At 40.5% G+C, this 19,433-nt stretch overlaps 1 protein-coding gene across 1 annotated transcript; it reads right to left on the bottom strand.

Moving 5' to 3' along the window:
• Positions 1 to 472: 472 nt before the first annotated feature.
• On the bottom strand, positions 473 to 18,404 carry ZBTB22 (zinc finger and BTB domain containing 22). The gene is made up of 2 exons (XM_063431569.1): positions 18,327 to 18,404; positions 473 to 1,919 (listed from the first exon to the last, which is right to left on the bottom strand). The coding sequence occupies exon 2, from the start codon at positions 1,894 to 1,896 to the stop codon at positions 583 to 585; it is 1,314 nt and encodes a 437-aa protein (XP_063287639.1). The 5' UTR covers positions 1,897 to 1,919; positions 18,327 to 18,404; the 3' UTR covers positions 473 to 582.
• Positions 18,405 to 19,433: the final 1,029 nt, after the last annotated feature.

Below are 19,433 nucleotides of genomic sequence, written 5' to 3'. Positions count from 1 at the left end.
CTATGACTATGCACAAGCAGTGTACAGGGAGACAGGGTAAGAGGGAGGTGTAGTGTGCACACATCTTGTTAAACTCAAAAGCTGTACAGTAGTTGCGTTACCTTCACAACACTCAACAAGTACCTTATTGCCCTAAGACAGTTAGGGGACCCAGCCCAGCATCATATAAATACAGATTTGGAGGAGCGTTAAATTAGCTGGGTGCTACTGCCATCTGCAGGCAAGCAATGTTCTGCATGGGCTAGAAGTTCTCTGTAGGGGCAAGTGATTACATGTTTGGATCAATGTAGAAGGTAGAATCCTGTGGAAATGCAGTGGAGGAGTCTGTGACACATAGCATGGTGGCGTCATCCAGGGAAAAGAAATAATTACTGCATTGAGATTATGGAACTGAAATAAATGGTCTGGGGATACAACTTCCATTGTGTCTTATGTTTTACTCCTTATTTTCAATATGAATCCCAATGCCTACTTTTTCTTTTCTTCTGGTTACCCAAACACTGGAAGACTCTACCCTCTGCTATAATTCCTCCATTTAGTCAACTTCCACAGTGTCCACCACAGTAGGAGTCTTTTATTTGTTTACACAGCAGGAGTCTCTTTGATTCCTTGAACCACACTAGCCCCAGCTCCTGCCCTATGCCTCCTTTCGCAATGACCACGATGCCTCATAAAGCTGTCCCTCCACATGAATTTCTTGGCACATACTTCACACTCGTATGGTTTTACCCCGGTGTGCGTCTTCATGTGTTCTGTCAAATGATGCTTCATTTTAAACTTCTTTCCACAGACGGGACAATCAAAGGGACGTAGGTTGAGATGCATATTGACGTGGCGATCCCGCATGCTTTTGTGAGAAAATGCCTTCCCGCAGTGGCACAAGAATATTTTTCCACCCTCCCCTCCTTGTCCCGTTCCTGTCCCACCTTGTCCTGCTGCCCCATGTCCTGATGGCAAAACTAATAGTTGGTTCCCCTGCATGTCAAGGGGTAGAAGTGGGGGACCCTGTGGATAACCTGGTCCACCTACACCATCCTCATATGGCATGCCATCTGATGGTTCACAGAAGTTCACTTGCTCTTCAGGGGCATTCAGTGTTCGTACATCACTAATGCTTAGGTGCTCTTCTTCCTCTTCATCCTCCTCCATTTCGTCTTCTTCCTCTTCCTCTCCCTCACATGTTAACAACAAGCCCTGGTGAGGCCTTTCTTTTTTCACATACACCCAATGCCTCTGTGGTACGATACTGGGTCGCCTATAACTAGAGCAGCTTGCCACAGAGACTTCTCCTCCACCTTGCTCTGCCTCGACACTCGCCTCTTCTGCAGCCTCACTGGCTGCTTCATTCTTTCTCATAATTCTTTCTCCACATGGTTCTGGTGGGGCCTCACGTGGACTGAAATAGTTACTGCTGCTCGGAGACTGGTTCTCACTTGCTCTGCCAGAGTGAGAACGCTGAGGGGTTGGAACACTGCCAGTACTCGTTCCTTCAACACTGCCACAGCTGGCACCACCTCGAGACTCCTTTAGAAGCTCAGAACACTTATCAACTACATGCCACATCTGTAGCACGCTGCCTACTGTCAAGTAGTTAACAATCTCATCGGCTAACATAGTCAGACGGCCTGTGTAGGCAGCACACAGAACCGCCTCAAATGCACCAGGATCTACAACTCCAGGCAACGACACACAACTCATCCCTTTGAGCAGCACCTGATCATGGAAGTAAGGAGATGAAGCTGCCAAGACAGCACGATGGGCACGGAACACTCGACCCTGTGCATGGATGGACACATCACACAGTTTGCCTTCCACACGCTGCTGGTTCAAGCTCTCCAGGAGGGAACTGGCCACATCTGGGAAGTCCACGTGAATGAGTGAGCCAGTGGGGTCCATGGTAAAGGAGATAAGGGGCTCACCTGAAGAGAGAAGGATGTAAAATGAGTGATACATGTATGTCAACATAGGTAAACAAAACTTCACAGTAGACTAGCAAATCACATTCAAGCACATTAATCTATGTACACACCTTGCATTACCCTAACTCTCTGCAGTCACCACCTGCTGAAGCCTTAACCATTTCCTCTGTTTCCTCATCTAATCGCATTCATTCCTAGCATTAGTCTCTACCAGTGATCCCACCACCGTGACCTTCACCCGTCCCTCCCTAAGTTCTAATAATATTAATATCCAGTTTTACTGTATTTAATTCAAGGTTTCATATGCCCTTTGATGCTGTTTTTTTTTTTTTTAATTCTTTATTTTTTCGTGCAATAGGATTTACAAACAAGCCTGCGGTGCCACGATAGCAGGTACAGGCATAATAAAGCAAGCATTATCATGACAGGATTCAATTGCACATTTTGTGTTTTTTAAATCGTGAATCGGCACGTGTGGTATGTATATTAATGGATAAACCTGAACTTAAACTTTGCCATTAGAACGATATAGGTGCTTATTAACCAAAGATATATATGAGGGAAGGTCTGAGAAGACACACATACAGACTATGGTAGAGACCTTGGGTATCGTGCTGTACAGAATAGGTGCTTAAATAAACCGCTGGGTATGGAAGCAGGGTAGTTGGAGCAGGCAATATTCAGCTTGACCTAAGCAGCTAGAGATCACATTATCTGTCTGGTAGAGACACATGGGGTCAGGCTGAGCAAGGTAGCAATAGATAATATCGTGCTAGGCCTGGGCCGGTTAAGCAAGCTTATGGTGCTCCCCAGTTGTTCTTAGTCTCACTTGCGAAACAGAATAGTTGTGTCTAAGTACCTGGCTATGTGTGTATTAACAAGCTAAAAATGGAGCGTCTGGTGTGTAGTTAAACATAAGTAAAGTAAATAAATGAAGGTTGCAATAAGAAGTCTTAAAACCTTGGATTACAAAAAGAAAAGTACACTGGCTACTTGCATACAAATGCTACCAGCTATATGAACATATTTGCTTTCTGCAAAGACCCTCTCGTGGCATTCTATGGAGTTACACAGGTATCATATTACTACAATAAAGCAGTGCAGAAATAGGTCTAACTAAAGTAAAATAATATGTGAAAGCTATGCGCTGGGTACTACCAGTGCGCGGAATAGGCTAAGTGTCATTGGAAATGGTACTTGCGTGGAATCTAGCCCAAAGAGAGGTTTAAACATAACAGGGAGTGTTTCCAATCCGCGAGGAGAGAGTGTCAGGAATCAGGCATCTGAGGAGTGTGGAAGAGCAGGGTTGCCCCACTGGCAGGCAAATGTCCCGTGAGTCCATCAGGTCTGTGGGGTTGCCGCTGTTTGTCGGCCGGGTCCTCTAGCCGCTGTCTGTGGAGGGGCTTGTGTTGCCGAGCTGCTGTAGCTGGATGCCCGTGTCAAGAAGTTATGGTATCCCTGGGACTGTCCAATAACGCCAGGGCACCAGCCACAACACTTCCGGGACCAGCGACCTGAAACCTGCATTGGTCACAACGCCAGCCTACTATTACCATTTACTGTTCTTATGTTTTTATGTAATTTTTATTCACTGTTTATCTCGCTCTGTTTTGCTGTCTCTTTTGAAGACGAACTAACTCACACACAACCTGTTCCGCTGACCCAACCTCACCGGTTAGTACTGACTACACGGCCCCGTGACGGTGAAACGATGGCCCAGGCCCAACCAGTGTCCCTCATCCCTCCCCCCCCCCCGAATGCCCAGGGTTACAGGGCACAGTACACTATGGAGTCCCCAGGCGGGAACACCGGCCTAGCCGGAACACTACAACACATAACCCGAACTCCATAACACTCTGCGCTCACACATAGACGAGACACAATGGCTTAGACCTTGCCCGTTACCCAACATGACACACGCTGAACCACGTGAGGGACTAAGTAATTATAAAGGCCATAACCTGTGCCAGTGTCCCAACATAGTCGTAAAGTCCCCCTGGGACGACAATAGATACATATCGAGCACGCACCACTGGCATAGTCAGCCCCTCGCTTCAACTACATAGCCCTTATCAATACAAAATGTGCATAGTTTGACTCGGCCCAACACATAAGACGAATGTAATGTGACTGTTTAATCGTGCATCTGATGTTGTGGCATGAATACCTATATCTGTATTGCTGAAACTGCACCAAAAATAAATTAAAAAAAAAAGAAGTTATAGTATGGTCTTAAGCTGTGTCCATCGTGTCAGAGGTGCTAGGGTTGGACCTCAGTGTTTCCCTGTTTATGGGTTCCCTTTCAGGCGGTATTCCACTTGAGGGTGGGGGTCAGGAGTGCTTGAGAGTCCAGTTGCCGGTTCCTCTGGGTCTGGTCCTTTTTGGAATTAGGATGTGGTCCCTGCTCTAGCGGTTAGCGCTTTGTCCCTGGGCACAAAGTCACGAGTAGCCCCGGGGTCCCAACCGTGAGGGTTTGTCGGACCCAGCGAGTCCGGTGGCAGGCCCAGTGCTTGCAAGTGGCTTGATGCATCCGGCAGGTCACGTATGGTGATGATGGTGTCTCCGCGTGGTATCTGCAGTGAACGAGACTGGCTCCATCGGTAGCTGATGGTCTTCGTGCGTAGGAGGGAGGTAAGGGGTCGGAGCGACCGTCGCCAAGCAAGGGTTCCCCCCGACAGGTCAGCAAAGAAGGTTAAGGACGTTCCCTCAAAGTTGTAGGGAGTTTGCGTCTCCCCAACACCCCTGAGTTTTAGGTTCCTCTGCCTCCTCTTGTCTTCTAGGGTGTCAAATCTGCTCTTATAAGTTGCACTCTGTTTCGTGAGCTCTTCCACCTGTTGTGTTAGCACATTAATTTGCTGTGTGTGGGCTTGTGTAGTGTGTTCCATCTCTCCGAGGCGGCCTGTCAGGCCCCGCAGGTCTTCACGGATCAAGGCCACATCCGCCGAGATTTAAATTTGTAAATCCGCCATGATCTCCCTGATGGCTGTTAGGGTTACTGGGGCGGCATCGGGAGATCCGTTCAGGGGTGCTGCTCGTGTTGCCGGTTGCGGCATCATTGCCAGCGTGTGGTCTTCATCTCCTTCCTCCGACATCCCATCGGAGAAGTCGGAGCAGCCTCCATGGAGGGACGCCATTGCAGACTCCTGGGCGCCATGCGCCTGCCGCCAAATGTCCCCAATGCTTCTCCCCTGCTGGGGTCGGTCAGGCTTCAGTTTTTTCATTTTCTTTCCCATCAGGTGAGTGTTGGGAGCCTTTTGGGTGCCTTTTGTTCGTGGGTCACGTCATTTTTAGGTTTTTTTTCCGTTGTTTAGCTGGAGCTCTCGATGCTGTTCTAAATACACTTTAACAACTGTATAATAAATGTGCTACCTAATAGCTATATTATATTGGCCAAGTCTGACTCAACCTGAGCTGAACATTTTACGAATGTTAAACAAGTCATCTATTGTCCCAATGATTTATATATCGTGTCTGTATTATTACTAATCCATCTAAAGCACCAGATATCAGAGCCTCAAATAAGAAATGTTAAAGCGGCTCGGCCACTGTCTGGAGTCTTTTCATCATTTGCAAAGACCCCCGATGGTAACATCATCACTTGGGGTCTGGTGGCCAGGAGGAGGTAAGGTGAGATTACCTGAACCTGTCCCTGGCAGGTACCACCATCCTGTTTCGTTTGCTCCTCTCCAGCTGCCAGGAGGCCACATTAATGCTGTACGCTAGCACATGCGTGAGAGTACAGTATTGGTGTCTATGGAGGATCCAGCAAGATACTCCACAGCAAGAGCTTCATTTTCCAAGAGTCGTCACTAGTGACAGCTGGAGGAAATGACTGGGGTTGACAGTGATAGATTTGCGTTGGGTCAAGCTTTATCAAGCATAAGAAAAATACTGAGACAAAGTGGTCCCTACTTTGTCTCAGTATATATTTTGACTAGGTTGGAATCTTTTGACTAGGTTGGGATTTTAGTGAAATTCGATTTGAGTTACATAAAGATTCTATATTCATGAAATACTAATTTTGAAGGGTGGGGGTGACAGTGCCGCTTTAACTTGTGTACACATTAACGCCCTCTCCACCATTTCTCTCCCCCAGATAAAACAAATAAAAAATTAAAAAGCACACACTTGGGGGGGCGGGGCTGCACCGCTGAGCCGATCGGTCGCACGCCTGCAGAGCTCCTGCAACACAAAGCCTGAAACTCGATTAATACTGCTAAAATATACGGCAAACTGATTTATAACCTGGAAAAAGGACACTAGAGGAGCTGCAGACCCACTCCGTTAACAGCATCCAGACGCTCCTGTAAAATTAGAGACACTCTGTGGATTGCGGCCTAGCAGAGCGGAGGACGGGGTGGACGGCCGCCGCCCTGTCTTACTGCCACAGACCGAACTCTCGCACGCAGGAGAAGGCTGCTGCAGGACCAGATCTCCCCCCCCCCCTTTGGACCGGTGGGGGTTATCCCGGTCCCCCCCTGCTGCCCCACTTACCCTCGACACCAACAAGTGGCGACCGCTGAGAGGGCCTAAACAGCCATGCGGTTCACCAAAATGGCGGACGCACACCTCGAGCCAAAGCTGGATGAACAGCCTGAACAAGCGGTACACACAAGCTTGGAACAGCGGCTGGATGAGCTCTTTGCCCGCTTCTGGGCGCAGCTGGAATCCCGAGCCGAGGCCATCCAGGCTCGGAGCTGGAGGAGACCACGAGGGGGAGAGGAGCAAGTAACACAGGTACACCCTCAGGGCACTCACACCACAAGCAAAAGCAAACACAGCCCTCCTGGGCCGAGGGCCAAAACTCGGAACCCAGCGCATCGCCCGCCACGAAAGACAACCCCACACCACAAGCGACGTGAAATCACCCAGTGCCACTGCCATACCCCATACGGGGAAGATTTGGGCTCTGACAAGTGCCCCCGAGTCTGTGGCTGCTCATGGCGGGCCCCTCGCAAGGCCTGGAGGATTGCTACATGGAGCACTGGCCTGACATCACCGCAAGACTACGCCTATCGATTCCCGAGCATCGGGGTGGGGTGAGCAGACCAACCCAAGCACAGGACTGAAGGACTGTTGCCAGACACCACCGCTACCATGACCAGCATATATAATGCCCCCCCACCGAGACCGCGACCTACCAGACCCTGACCGTCTCGCTGAGCTACACAGCTCCACACGCTTTTCACACAGCATGGCCCTACCGACCAGCGGACTCATCCAGAGTGAAAGCTGCAAAACCCTCAGTATATTTTCTCTCACTCAAGGGGCGACAGTGGAGCTCATCATTAGCATAGATACAAGACTGACTCCTAGTGGTTCACAACCCAGTTAACTTTTGATAAAGCAGTCAGTTCTTGTGCTTATGCTGTACGGCAATGTTACACTGTGTTGTGGGCAAGTCTTGGTAATGTTACCTGTTCTCTGTTGCCTCATAGCCTATATGCATACAGTGCAATCTACCCACACACCGCATACACTCTTTGCATAGTTTAGTGGCCCTATTCTCTCTGCATACATTCTACTTAATTAACACCTAACATGTCTGCTGTATTTCACCCACATATTAACTACATCGCAGTAATTGTCAACCAATGTTTAATCACTATTATATATGTTGGAACAGCAGACACACTCCAAGTTAGCTTGAATTAAGCTTGTTCAATATTTTGCGACCATCTTGATACTTATCCTGCCTACCAAACAAACAAAAAAAACGTTTACACTTTAAAGCGAGGACACTCAACGTAAATGTTAAAGTAATATTCTTAATCGATCGATATCCTTTTGTATTACCTAATCAAAAAAATGTGCTCTGTTTCTCTATTACCCAATGTAACAAATGTTTTGAAACCTACGTATGGAATGCCGTTGGGGTACCATATGTAAGCATGTAACTACCATAAGCACTGCAAAAATAAAGATTTACAAAAAAAAAAAAAAACACACACTTGCTGCTCAGGCTTATTTGATTTTTTTTTTTTTTCATTTTCAAATAACTGGGGAAGAGGTGAATAAAATTCATTAGAGATCGCATGGTATTCCATGGTCTGAAATATTAGCTAAGACAGTTAAATTACTAAATACGATATATGTATGGGAGTATAATTCTCACCAAGTGCAGGTACACAAATGATCTGAACTACACATGGCACTGCAGCCTGCATAAAAGCTCTGTAGTGAACTCATTCTCCATTCCATAATGGAATCACATCATAGAGCCCTGACATTAAATGTGTTTCTCTGAAGGGTGAAAATCACTAAAGCCAAGGAGGAGGTAACGTTCTCCTGGGTATTAATACTGTGGGACATTAATCAGCTTTATGAACACTTGCTAATTTTGTCATGAATATGTTAATATTTTACAGATTTATATTAGTACAGCAGTCAATAGGAGAGTTTTAAAATCATTTTAAACTGAAATAATTACGTAGTCTTTAAAAGACAGTTTAACAGTGTCAAAATATTACAAATATTTGCATTTGGACAATGGTTTTAGGACAAAGTGCCAGCATGCGTATTGCAGGAGGACTCCAGCTACACAGAGTGTCATTTCAATGCTCCACAATCTAGTTTTGGGCTGGGGAGTTTAATGTTGGCCTATTTTAACCCCTTAAACGACCACTCTAGGCACCCAGACCACTTCAGCTTAAGGAAGTGGTCTGGGTGCCAGGTCCCTCTAGGATTAACCCTTTTTTTTTTTTTTTTTATAAACATAGCAGTTTCAGAGAAACTGCTATATTTATAATAGGGTTAATCCAGCCTCCAAATCCTCTAGTGGCTGTCTCACTGACAGCCGCTAGAGGCGCTTGCGTGATTCTCACTGTGAAAATCACAGTGAGAGCACGCAAGCGTCCATAGGAAAGCATTGTAAATGCTTTCCTATGAGACCGGCTGAATGCACGCGCAGCGCTTGCCGCGCATGTGCATTCAGCCGAAAGGGAGGATTGGAGGCGGAGAGCTCCCCGCCCAGCGCTGGAATAAAGGTACGTTTTAACCCTTTACTCTCCCCAGAGCCCGGCGGGAGGGGGTCCCTGAAGGTGGGGGCACCCTCAGGGCACAGACGGTTTGTTTGGCGGTGTACAAAACGCATAAGAAATGTAGCATATTGATATATACAGGACACATTATTTCTTATTAATAAAGTGAAAACGTGGAAGAAAATTTACTGGTACCACTGTTGTCCTGAAACAGTTAGCTGATTTAGGATATGTAAAGGAACAATTCTGGCACCAAAACAAATCTAAATTAAGTTTTTATGGTGCCAGGAGACCCCTGAAGGCACTCTGACTTCAAGCTGCCTCCAGCGGTGATATCCACTGCTCTGCCAGACAGCATCTGGCTTCTGGAATTTCAGATTCAGGAAGTGCGGAGTGCTGCCGGGCAATGGTGGCTCTGATTGGCTGAGAACGATCAACGGATAATCTCAGCCAATCAGTGACTCCCCATTCACTAAACTGGCTTGTAAAGAAAACTAACATTAAGATTAAGTTGTTTTAGTGCCTGGAGTGTCCCTTTAAATCTTAACCTCCTCTCTACTGCAACCACCATTGCAGGATGCAAGGGGGTATTACTCGACTCCTGCTCTATTTAAGTTAAGGGGTTACGTCAAGCAACATAACCATTATATTCCTCTGCAATGTGTACCCTGTTACCATTCCCCAGCAATGAGGCGAACCATTTTTGAAACGGTTTACCGTGTTACCTGGGTCTCAGCAGGCTCTTGATTTTTTTGTAGGTGGATTCATGACATCTGGCCTTCAGATCGCTCTCAACAGAACAATGAGTGTCTGTGCATCAAGTTATGCATAATTGACATTAGCCAGCCTGGAAATCTTGAACCCGTGCAGTGCTGACAGAGTTGGAGATGCACCTCCAGCAGCAAAGGGGTTAAAAGACTTTCTATGGAACTGCAATGTTTAACATCGCAGCACTAAGTGCAAAAGGGACAGTGCACCCAGACCACTTCAATTAGCTGAAGAGTCCTGGGTGCCTACAGTGTCCCTTTAACAGAGCAGGAGATAAGAAATTCTAAATTAAAAATAATTTGCAATAAAGTGTAAACATTAGATGACCCTTTACAGGAAGTGTTTAGGAAGGCTGTGTAAGTCACAAGCAGGGAGGAGTGACTAGAGCTGCAGAAACAAGTGATTTTACTCCTTTATAGCAGAGATTTAAGCATGGACATGTTCTCTACACCAAAACTTTAAGCTAAAGTTGTTTTGGTGACTATAGTGTCCTTTTAAATGAAGGGTGGGCTTATTGCTGCAGCTGATGTTGCAAATTTCTGCATTTATGGAAGAACAAAGATAAGGCAGACTGACAGATCCTTGCACAGTAACCTAAACTGTGACTGTGGAGCTTGGAGTTCCTTATTAATAAAAGTAGTGAGAATATTAGTAGTGCAGCAGCTATGCTTTTACTGCATATGCTCACACTAGGTGATATTGTGGCTTGATTCAACAAAAGGATTGAAAGGATAAAGGCTGAGCAGTAAAAAACATATAAAAATCAATCAATCAATACTATTGATGGGGAGGGTAATCATCATGTTTTTCTTTATTTTCTCCAAGCATTAGACAGAATACCCGAATGATTAAGACCATATTCCAGCAGGAGTTCTTTTTTTTTTTAATGTTTAATAAAGTACCTATTGTAAATAATACACTCCCCTGAATGTTCTGTCCATCAGGTCACTAGATTTTAGATTTATTTACAATAAAATCTGGTCTCTTCCCCTTCCTCTGCTCTGCGTGTCATGCATATGTGTATGACATCACAGCTGTGCCCACCATGAATTTCTTATTCACAATGAGAAAAAGTGTGCCCATGCCTCACAGTATCACTCACAGCTTCTCGTTTGGATTATAACTGAGAAATAAAGTAATGAGAACCTCTGGCATGTCAAGCCTGACCAAGAGCTTTAATATTTTTATTCAGGACAATGAGAAGCCCAGACAGTCTCTATGACAGGGGTAGGCAACCTTCGGAAAAGGCAGTTTTCATTGCTTCCTCATGCCACCTCTAAGAAACTGTGGCCCTACAATCCTTTGCAGGACTGACATTGGATGTCTTCGTGCTCAGCATGCAGACACTAAATGCTCCCCGTAGAGATGGACTGAGCTTAAAGACACCCTTATCGTTAAGAATACATGAGGTGTCCCTTTAATGTATGTACAGTTTGGAAAATGAATGCTGCAAAAATAGCATCTATACTGTCCATGTGATTTGTATACAACAGCAGCCAATGTGAACAATGGTTCTGGCTGATACTGCAGGGTGAAATAATAAGGAAAATTGAGTAAGATACCTCCAGGGAACACTCACTGCATGTTAGTTAATCTAATTTATTTATAAGGGGAATCAATTCTTCTAAATAAATTACTGCTGGGTATTTATATGTTGGTGGGTTCTGAACAGAGAACTATTTTGACATATGAGTCTCATGGCCCCTAACACAAAACTGAAACAGTTCTTATATTATATAATATATATAACCACGATCACTACAGTAAGCATGTCATGGACAAGGAAACACCAAAGAGAAAAAGAGAAATGATAAGGGGAAAAGAGAAATGATACAGAGAAAAAGAGAAATGATAAGGGGAAAAGAGAAATGATACAGAGAAAAAGAGAAATGATAAGGGGAAAAGAGAAATAATACAGAGAAAAGGAGAGATGATAAGGGGGAAAGAGAAATAATACAGAGAAAAAGAGAAATGATAAGGGGGAAAGGGAAATAAGGGAAAAAGAGAATTGATAAGGGAGAAAGAGAAATGATAAGGGAGAAAGAGAAATGATAAGGGAGAAAGAGAAATGATAAGGGGAAAGGAGAAATGATAAGGGAGAAAGAGAAATGATAAGGGGAAAGAGAAATGATGAGGGAGAAAGAGAAATGATAAGGGAAAAATAGAAATGATAAGGGAAAAATAGAAATGATAAGGGGAAAGGAGAAATGATAAGGGAGAAAGAGAAATGATGAGGGAAAAATAGAAATGATAAGGGGAAAGGAGAAATGATAAGGGAGAAAGAGAAATGATAAGGGAGAAAGAGAAATGATAAGGGGAAAGGAGAAATGATAAGGGAGAAAGAGAAATGATAAGGGGAAAGGAGAAATGATAAGGGAGAAAGAGAAATGATAAGGGGAAAGGAGAAATGATAAGGGAGAAAGAGAAATGATAAGGGAAAAATAAATAATAAGGGAAAAAGAATGATGAGGGAAAAAGAGAAATGATAAGGGAAAAAGAGAAATGATAAGGGGAAAGGAGAAATGATAAGGGAGAGAGAGAAATGATAAGGGAAAAATAAATAATAAGGGAAAAAGAGAAATGATAAGGGAAAAAGAGAAATGATAAGGGAGAAAGAGAAAAACCCTTCAGATTGAAGATCCCCTGGAAGAGCCAGCTAATGGCGAAACGCGCATGGGGATGCTACTGTAGTGTGGTGATGCTCAGAGATAAGGGGCGATGCTGTGGCTAGATCAATATATTAGAAATATCACCTTACAATATTGATTTTATTTAACTTTATTTTCTTTCCGTTATTTGTATGTAGGTTTTTGGATTAGCCTATTTTTCTTTTGTCTTGCACCATTATTTGAGCAAGAGTAAGATCAGGGAGCGTGGGCGGTTAGCCATAAGGGGTGCCATCGAAGGCACCGTTAGTATAGCTTAGGTTAGAGCTCTCTTTTTGGGCTGTGGGCGTGATAGTCATACTGCATTTTATCCACTTGTTAAGAGATTTGTGTATGTTGTCCATTATATCCAGTGCCATGTTTAGCTAACATTCATTTCCCCCACAAAGGACATGTATCTGTTTTAATTACAGTGTTACAATATCTATAGTACATTAAGTCTCTAATTACTTTATTCATTCTGTTACTTTATTTTAATTTGTTTCACATTGTAGGTTACTCAATCGGAAGGGTTTTTCTCCTTTTCCGTTATCATTTCTCTTTAGTCCTTCATTGTCTCTAAAGGGATTATTACTCATTCTCTATGTGTCTTGTGAGTGCCAATAAAGTGCTCCTAGGCCAAGCATTAAGGGAGACCCTTCGATATGTATTTTTATGTCTTTTTATCCATATTCTTGTTTTAACTTTGTTTTCATCATGTCTGGCTCTTGGAAATATACACACATATATTTATTAGTTCAATTTGGTAATTCCATTACATGTTATTGTGAGAGTGGAAGATTTTTATATACATTACATTTTTAAAATACTTTTTTTTTTTAAAAATTTCATTTTGTTTTCGTCTTTCAAAAATATCTGATTCGCAGACTATTTAGCATGTTGTACTTTTACTCCTATTTACAAATATTTGAAATGTCCTTTCTTGTTTTGTGCGCAAAATATAAAATTTTAAAAACCAGACGTAGTCTATGGATTCTTCATTTCATTGCTCTTAAAAACCAGCGCTTGTATCCTCGATACATTCCTTGGAATCTTAGCTGTTACAGAGGTCAGATTTACAAGTCAGATTTTTTTTAGAATATATATATATTCAAATCCTGGCAGGAGGTAGATGACATGGGTACCATTATATTGGGTAATAACAACCACCCCTGGATGTTGGGCAAATGTTACATCCCCAGGACGTACTTGGAAACGAGAGTAATCTGAATGTACCTTTCCTGGTTAAATACTTTGTTGTTATTATTATTATATACACACACACTATATGAATCCAGCAGTGATTATAATTTCTTTATGTGTACTATATGAACCTAGTAGTTAGATAGATAATTTATATATACTATATATGAAGCCAGCAGTTAGATAAATAATTTATGTATACATACTATATGAAAAAATAAGAACAGGTAGGCACACTCAAAAGTCCTGATATAAAGCAATAATCAGACAAAGATAGACAGTCTAATCCTGGGTGCTCACTCGTATAAGGCCATATTCCCAATGGCCAACGGAATTACATCTATCACTTAGACAAGGAGCACAACCACAAAATGTGTATGAAGAATACAAATATCCAAAATAGCCACATGAGAAACCAAACAATAGTAATAATAAACCCCAAAATAAATTATATATACAAGGAAAAAAAGCATACCAGACCTAGTGAGAAGAAGGACAAGGGTCAACCAAAAAGCCCCCAACGTTTCAGCAAAACTGCCTTTATCAAGGGAACGTTGGGGGCTTTTTAGTTGACCCTTGTCCTTCTTCTCACTAGGTCTGGTATGCTTTGTTTCCTTGTATATATAATTTATTTTGGGGTTTATTATTACTATTGTTTGGTTTCTCATATGGCTATTTTGGATATTTGTATTCTGAGATTCATACATTGTTCAGTCTTTTTTAACACCAGTATGTGTTATATTGTACTTTTTATTTGACATTTCATGTCTTTTTCATTCATTGATATAGTTAATGAGAGAGCCTACTATTGTGACCCATTTAATAAAATATTTTCATACACATTTTGTGGTTGTCCTCCTTGTCTAAGTGATAGATACATACTATATGAAGTCAGCAGTGATAAAATTATAATTTCTTTACGTGTACTTTATGAACCCAGCAGTTAGATAAATAATTTATGTATACATGCTATATGAAGTCAGCAGTTAGATAAATAATTTATGTATTCATGCTATATGAAGTCAGCAGTTAGATAAATGATTTATGTATTTATACTACAGAGAGGGAAAAAAGTATTTGATCCCCCGCTGATTGTGAACGTTTGCCCACTGACAAAGAAATTATCAGTCTATAATTTTAATTGTAGGTGTATTTTAACAGTGAGAGGCAGAATAAAAATAAAAAAATAAATAAATAAAAAATAAAATCCAGAAAAACACATCAAAAAACTTATATATTGATTTCCATGTCAAAAAGTGAAATAAGCCCCACCACCCCGGCGACATGCTGGAGATGCGAGACGGAGGTAGGTACAGTGAAACACATATGGTGGGAATGCGCCAAAATCAAACCATACTGAAACCAGATCACGACCCGCATCAAAGATGTCCTAGGAACTACGACGCAACTATCCATGGAAAACATACTCCTCCACCACACTCACCAACCAATCTCAAAATATAAACGATCTATTCTACGCCATCTCCTCGACGCCGCCAAGGCACTAATACCCACCTTATGGAAACAAACTCAAGCCCCCACGAAGAAATTAGAGCTGCGGAAGAAATACACGCGACTCTGAGGGAAACTCTTACAAAACATGTAGACAAATGGCAACCATGGATAATATACACGGCGAGAAGGGATCGAAGGGGCGCGGCCGACAGAGGGGGGGGACTGAGGGGATGGAACAACTCCCACTGCAACCTGCTTACCCAGTACCCCCACAACTCCCCACCCCTATACACCTCACACAGACACGCACAAAACAGCATACCCTAACCCCCACTAACACATATAAATCCTATATATGAGCCCAGCAATTAGATAATTTCTGTATTTATAGTATATTAGCCCAGCAGTTAGAGTTATGCAGTATATTAGATAGAGATATAAATTAAATTAGATATATAGTATAGGAGATATATAGAATATAATTGCTATATAATATATTAGATATAGATATAACAGTACATTAGAGATACAATATACTAGAGCTATAGAGTATATTCAATATACAGTATATTAGAGATATAACGTATATTTAATATATAGTATATTAGAGATATAGTATATTAGAGATGTGGAGTATATTTAATATACAGTATATTAGCCCTATACATACAGTGTATATAACCCAGATATCTAGGTAAAGCTATACAGTATATTATATAGTATATATATATATATATATATATATAGTATATAAGCCCTATACATACAGTGTATATAACCCAGCTATCTAGGTAAAGCTATACAGTATATTATATAGTATATATTAGATATATACAGTATATTCTCCCTATACACACAGTGTATATAACCCAGCTATCTAGGTAAAGCTATATAGTATATTAGATATATAGTATATTAGATATACAGTATATTAGATAGTATATTAGATATACAGTATATTATATAGTATATTATATAGTATATTATGTTGTATATTAGATATACAGTATATTATATAGTATATTCTCCCTATACATACATTGTATATAACCCAGCTATCTAGGTAAAGCTATACAGTATATTATATACTATATTAGATATACAGTATATTATATAGTATATTAGATATATAGAGTATATTCTCCCTATACACACAGTGTATATAACCCAGCTATCTAGGTAAAGCCATACAGTATATTATGTAGTATATTAGATATATAGAGTATATTCTCCCTATACATACACAGTGTATATAACCCAGCTATCTGGGTAAAGCTATACAGTATATTATATAGTATATTAGATATATAGAGTATATTCTCCCTATACACACAGTGTATATAGCCCAGCTATCTGGGTAAAGCTATACAGTATATTATATAGTATAATATATATATATATTAGATATACAGTATATTATATAGTATATTAGATATATATAGTATATTAGATACACAGTATATTATATTGTATATATAGCCCAGCTATCTAGGTAAAGCTATACAGTATATTAGATAGTATATTAGATATACAGTATATTAGATATACAGTATATTATATAGTATATTAGATATACACTATATTATATAGTATATTAGATATATATAGTATATTAGATATACAGTATATTATATTGTATATTAGATATACACAGTGTATATATAGCCCAGCTATCTAGGTGAAACTATACAGTATATTATATAGTATATTAGATATATATAGTATATTAGATATACACTATATTATATAGTATATTAGATATACAGTATATTATATTGTATATTAGATATAGTGTATATATAGCCCAGCTATCTGGGTAAAGCTATACAGTATATTATATAGTATATTAGATATATATAGTATATTAGATATACAGTATAGTATACAGTATATTCTCCCTGTATACACAGTGTATATATAGCCCAGCTATCTGGGTAAAGCTATACAGTATATTAGATATACAGTATATTATACAGTATATTCTCCCTGTATACACAGTGTATATATAGCCCAGCTATCTGGGTAAAGCTATACAGTATATCATATAGTATATTAGATATATATAGTATATTAGATATACAGTATATTATATAGTATATTAGATATACAGTATATTAGATATATATATAGTATATTAGATACACAGTATATTATATTGTATATTAGATATACACACAGTGTATATATAGCCCAGCTATCTAGGTAAAGCTATACAGTATATTATATAGTATATTAGATATACAGTATATTATATAGTATATTAGATATACAGTATATTATATAGTATATTAGATATACAGTATAATATATTGTATATTAGATATACACAGTGTATATATAGCCCAGCTATCTAGGTGAAACTATACAGTATATTATATAGTATATTAGATATACAGTATATTATATAGTATATTAGATATACAGTATATTATATTGTATATTAGATATACAGTGTATTATATTGTATATTAGATATACAGTGTATATATAGCCCAGCTATCTGGGTAAAGCTATACAGTATATTATATAGTATATTAGATATATATAGTATATTAGATATACAGTATATTATACAGTATATTCTCCCTGTATACACAGTGTATATATAGCCCAGCTATCTGGGTAAAGCTATACAGTATATTATATAGTATATTAGATATACAGTATATTCTCCCTGTATACACAGTGTATATATAGCCCAGCTATCTAGGTAAAGCTATACAGTATGTGATATAGTATATTAGATATACAGTATAGTATATAGTATATTAGATATATATAGTATATTAGATATACAGTATATTATATAGTATATTAGATATATATAGTATATTAGATATACAGTATATTATACAGTATATTCTCCCTGTATACACAGTGTATATATAGCCCAGCTATCTGGGTAAAGCTATACAGTATATTAGATATACAGTATATTCTCCCTGTATACACAGTGTATATATAACTCAGCTATCTAGGTAAAGCTATACAGTATATGATATAGTATATTAGATATACACAGTGTATATATAGCCCAGCTATCTAGGTAAAGCTATACAGTATATGATATAGTATATTAGATATACAGTATATTATATTGTATATTAGAGATACACAGTGTATATATAGCCCAGCTATCTAGGTAAAGCTATACAGTATATGATATAGTATATTAGATATACAGTATATTATATTGTATATTAGAGATACACAGTGTGTATATAGCCCAGCTATCTGGGTAAAGCTATAGAGATGAATGCAGCATATCCCAGGCATGCACTATGATAGCACTGACAGGGGGCCCAGCACAGCGCTGTGTACACATCCCACACATATGATGTCTCTTTATATCTCACCCCTGATCTGTCTCTCGCTGTCTCTTTAACACTCTCTGGGTCTCAGGCCTCCACAGGCTCCGCCCCTTCACAGAACACCACGCATGCGCACTGCGCGCCTCTACACAAACCCTTACTGAGGCTGCCTTTAACCGGCGCTCGGGATTGGTCGCCGGGGAACATGTGGGACACGCCCCCTTCCTGCAGTCAGAGCCGTCTGGTGTCTCCGGCTGGGGGCTGTGATTGGCGTCTGTAGCACAATCTAACTATCCTGAGCTGTGATTGGCTGAGAGCTGTGAGAGCAATGGGTACCAGATGCCCTTTACAGCAATAGCCACATTCATTATGGAGAAGTGATGGTCAGCCTTTGGCTCTGAGAGGGACTTTGCCAGACCAGTGATCTCTGACCCAATGAAATGAGGGGTTATTAACTTAATTCTCATCACTCTCAGCCAGACAAAGGCTAGACAACATGAACCCTATAGAGCAGGAGTGATAAACAAGCAGTCTATATTATAATATGTGTAAACTGGGTGACTGGAACTCAGAATTCTCAGATTGGGGTAAAATAAAAGTGTTGGAAATATTCCCCAATTCAGATATTTCTCCAAAGTGACACTTTGTGCCCTAAACTGTGCAGTTTGTCATTTCATTGTTTAGTAAATAGCCCCCTTACAAACATTCCTGGGTTACTCCTTATAAAATGCTGAATTACAACATTGCAACCCCCGGGGTGCATTGACTAAATACCAAAGGGCTGTCAGTCCCTACATTGGCTTCCTATAAAATATAGAGCTCAATTTAAAATTCTGGTTCTTGCTTTCAAATCTCTACATAATGCTGCTCCCACCTATCTATCCTCCCTTATACACAAGTATGTCCCGTCCAGGCCCTTACGATCTGCTGAAGACTTACGTCTATCTTCTGTCCGTACTCCCACCTCTGATGCTCGCCTTCAAGACTTCTCGAGGGCTGCACCGTCCCTGTGGAACTAGCTTCCCTCCTCCGTTCGATGCTCACCCAGTTTCCACTACTTAAAAAAAATCATTAAAAACCCACTTCTTCATAAAAGCATATCAATTAAACTGTTAATAGCTCCCGACTGATTCCTCTCTTGCAACTGTCACT

This window comes from Pelobates fuscus, chromosome 9, assembly GCF_036172605.1.
Source record: "Pelobates fuscus isolate aPelFus1 chromosome 9, aPelFus1.pri, whole genome shotgun sequence".
Lineage (NCBI taxonomy): Eukaryota > Metazoa > Chordata > Amphibia > Anura > Pelobatidae > Pelobates > Pelobates fuscus.
The sequence above is the reverse complement of the archived record's forward strand: the minus strand, read 5'-3'. Positions and strand labels throughout refer to the sequence as shown.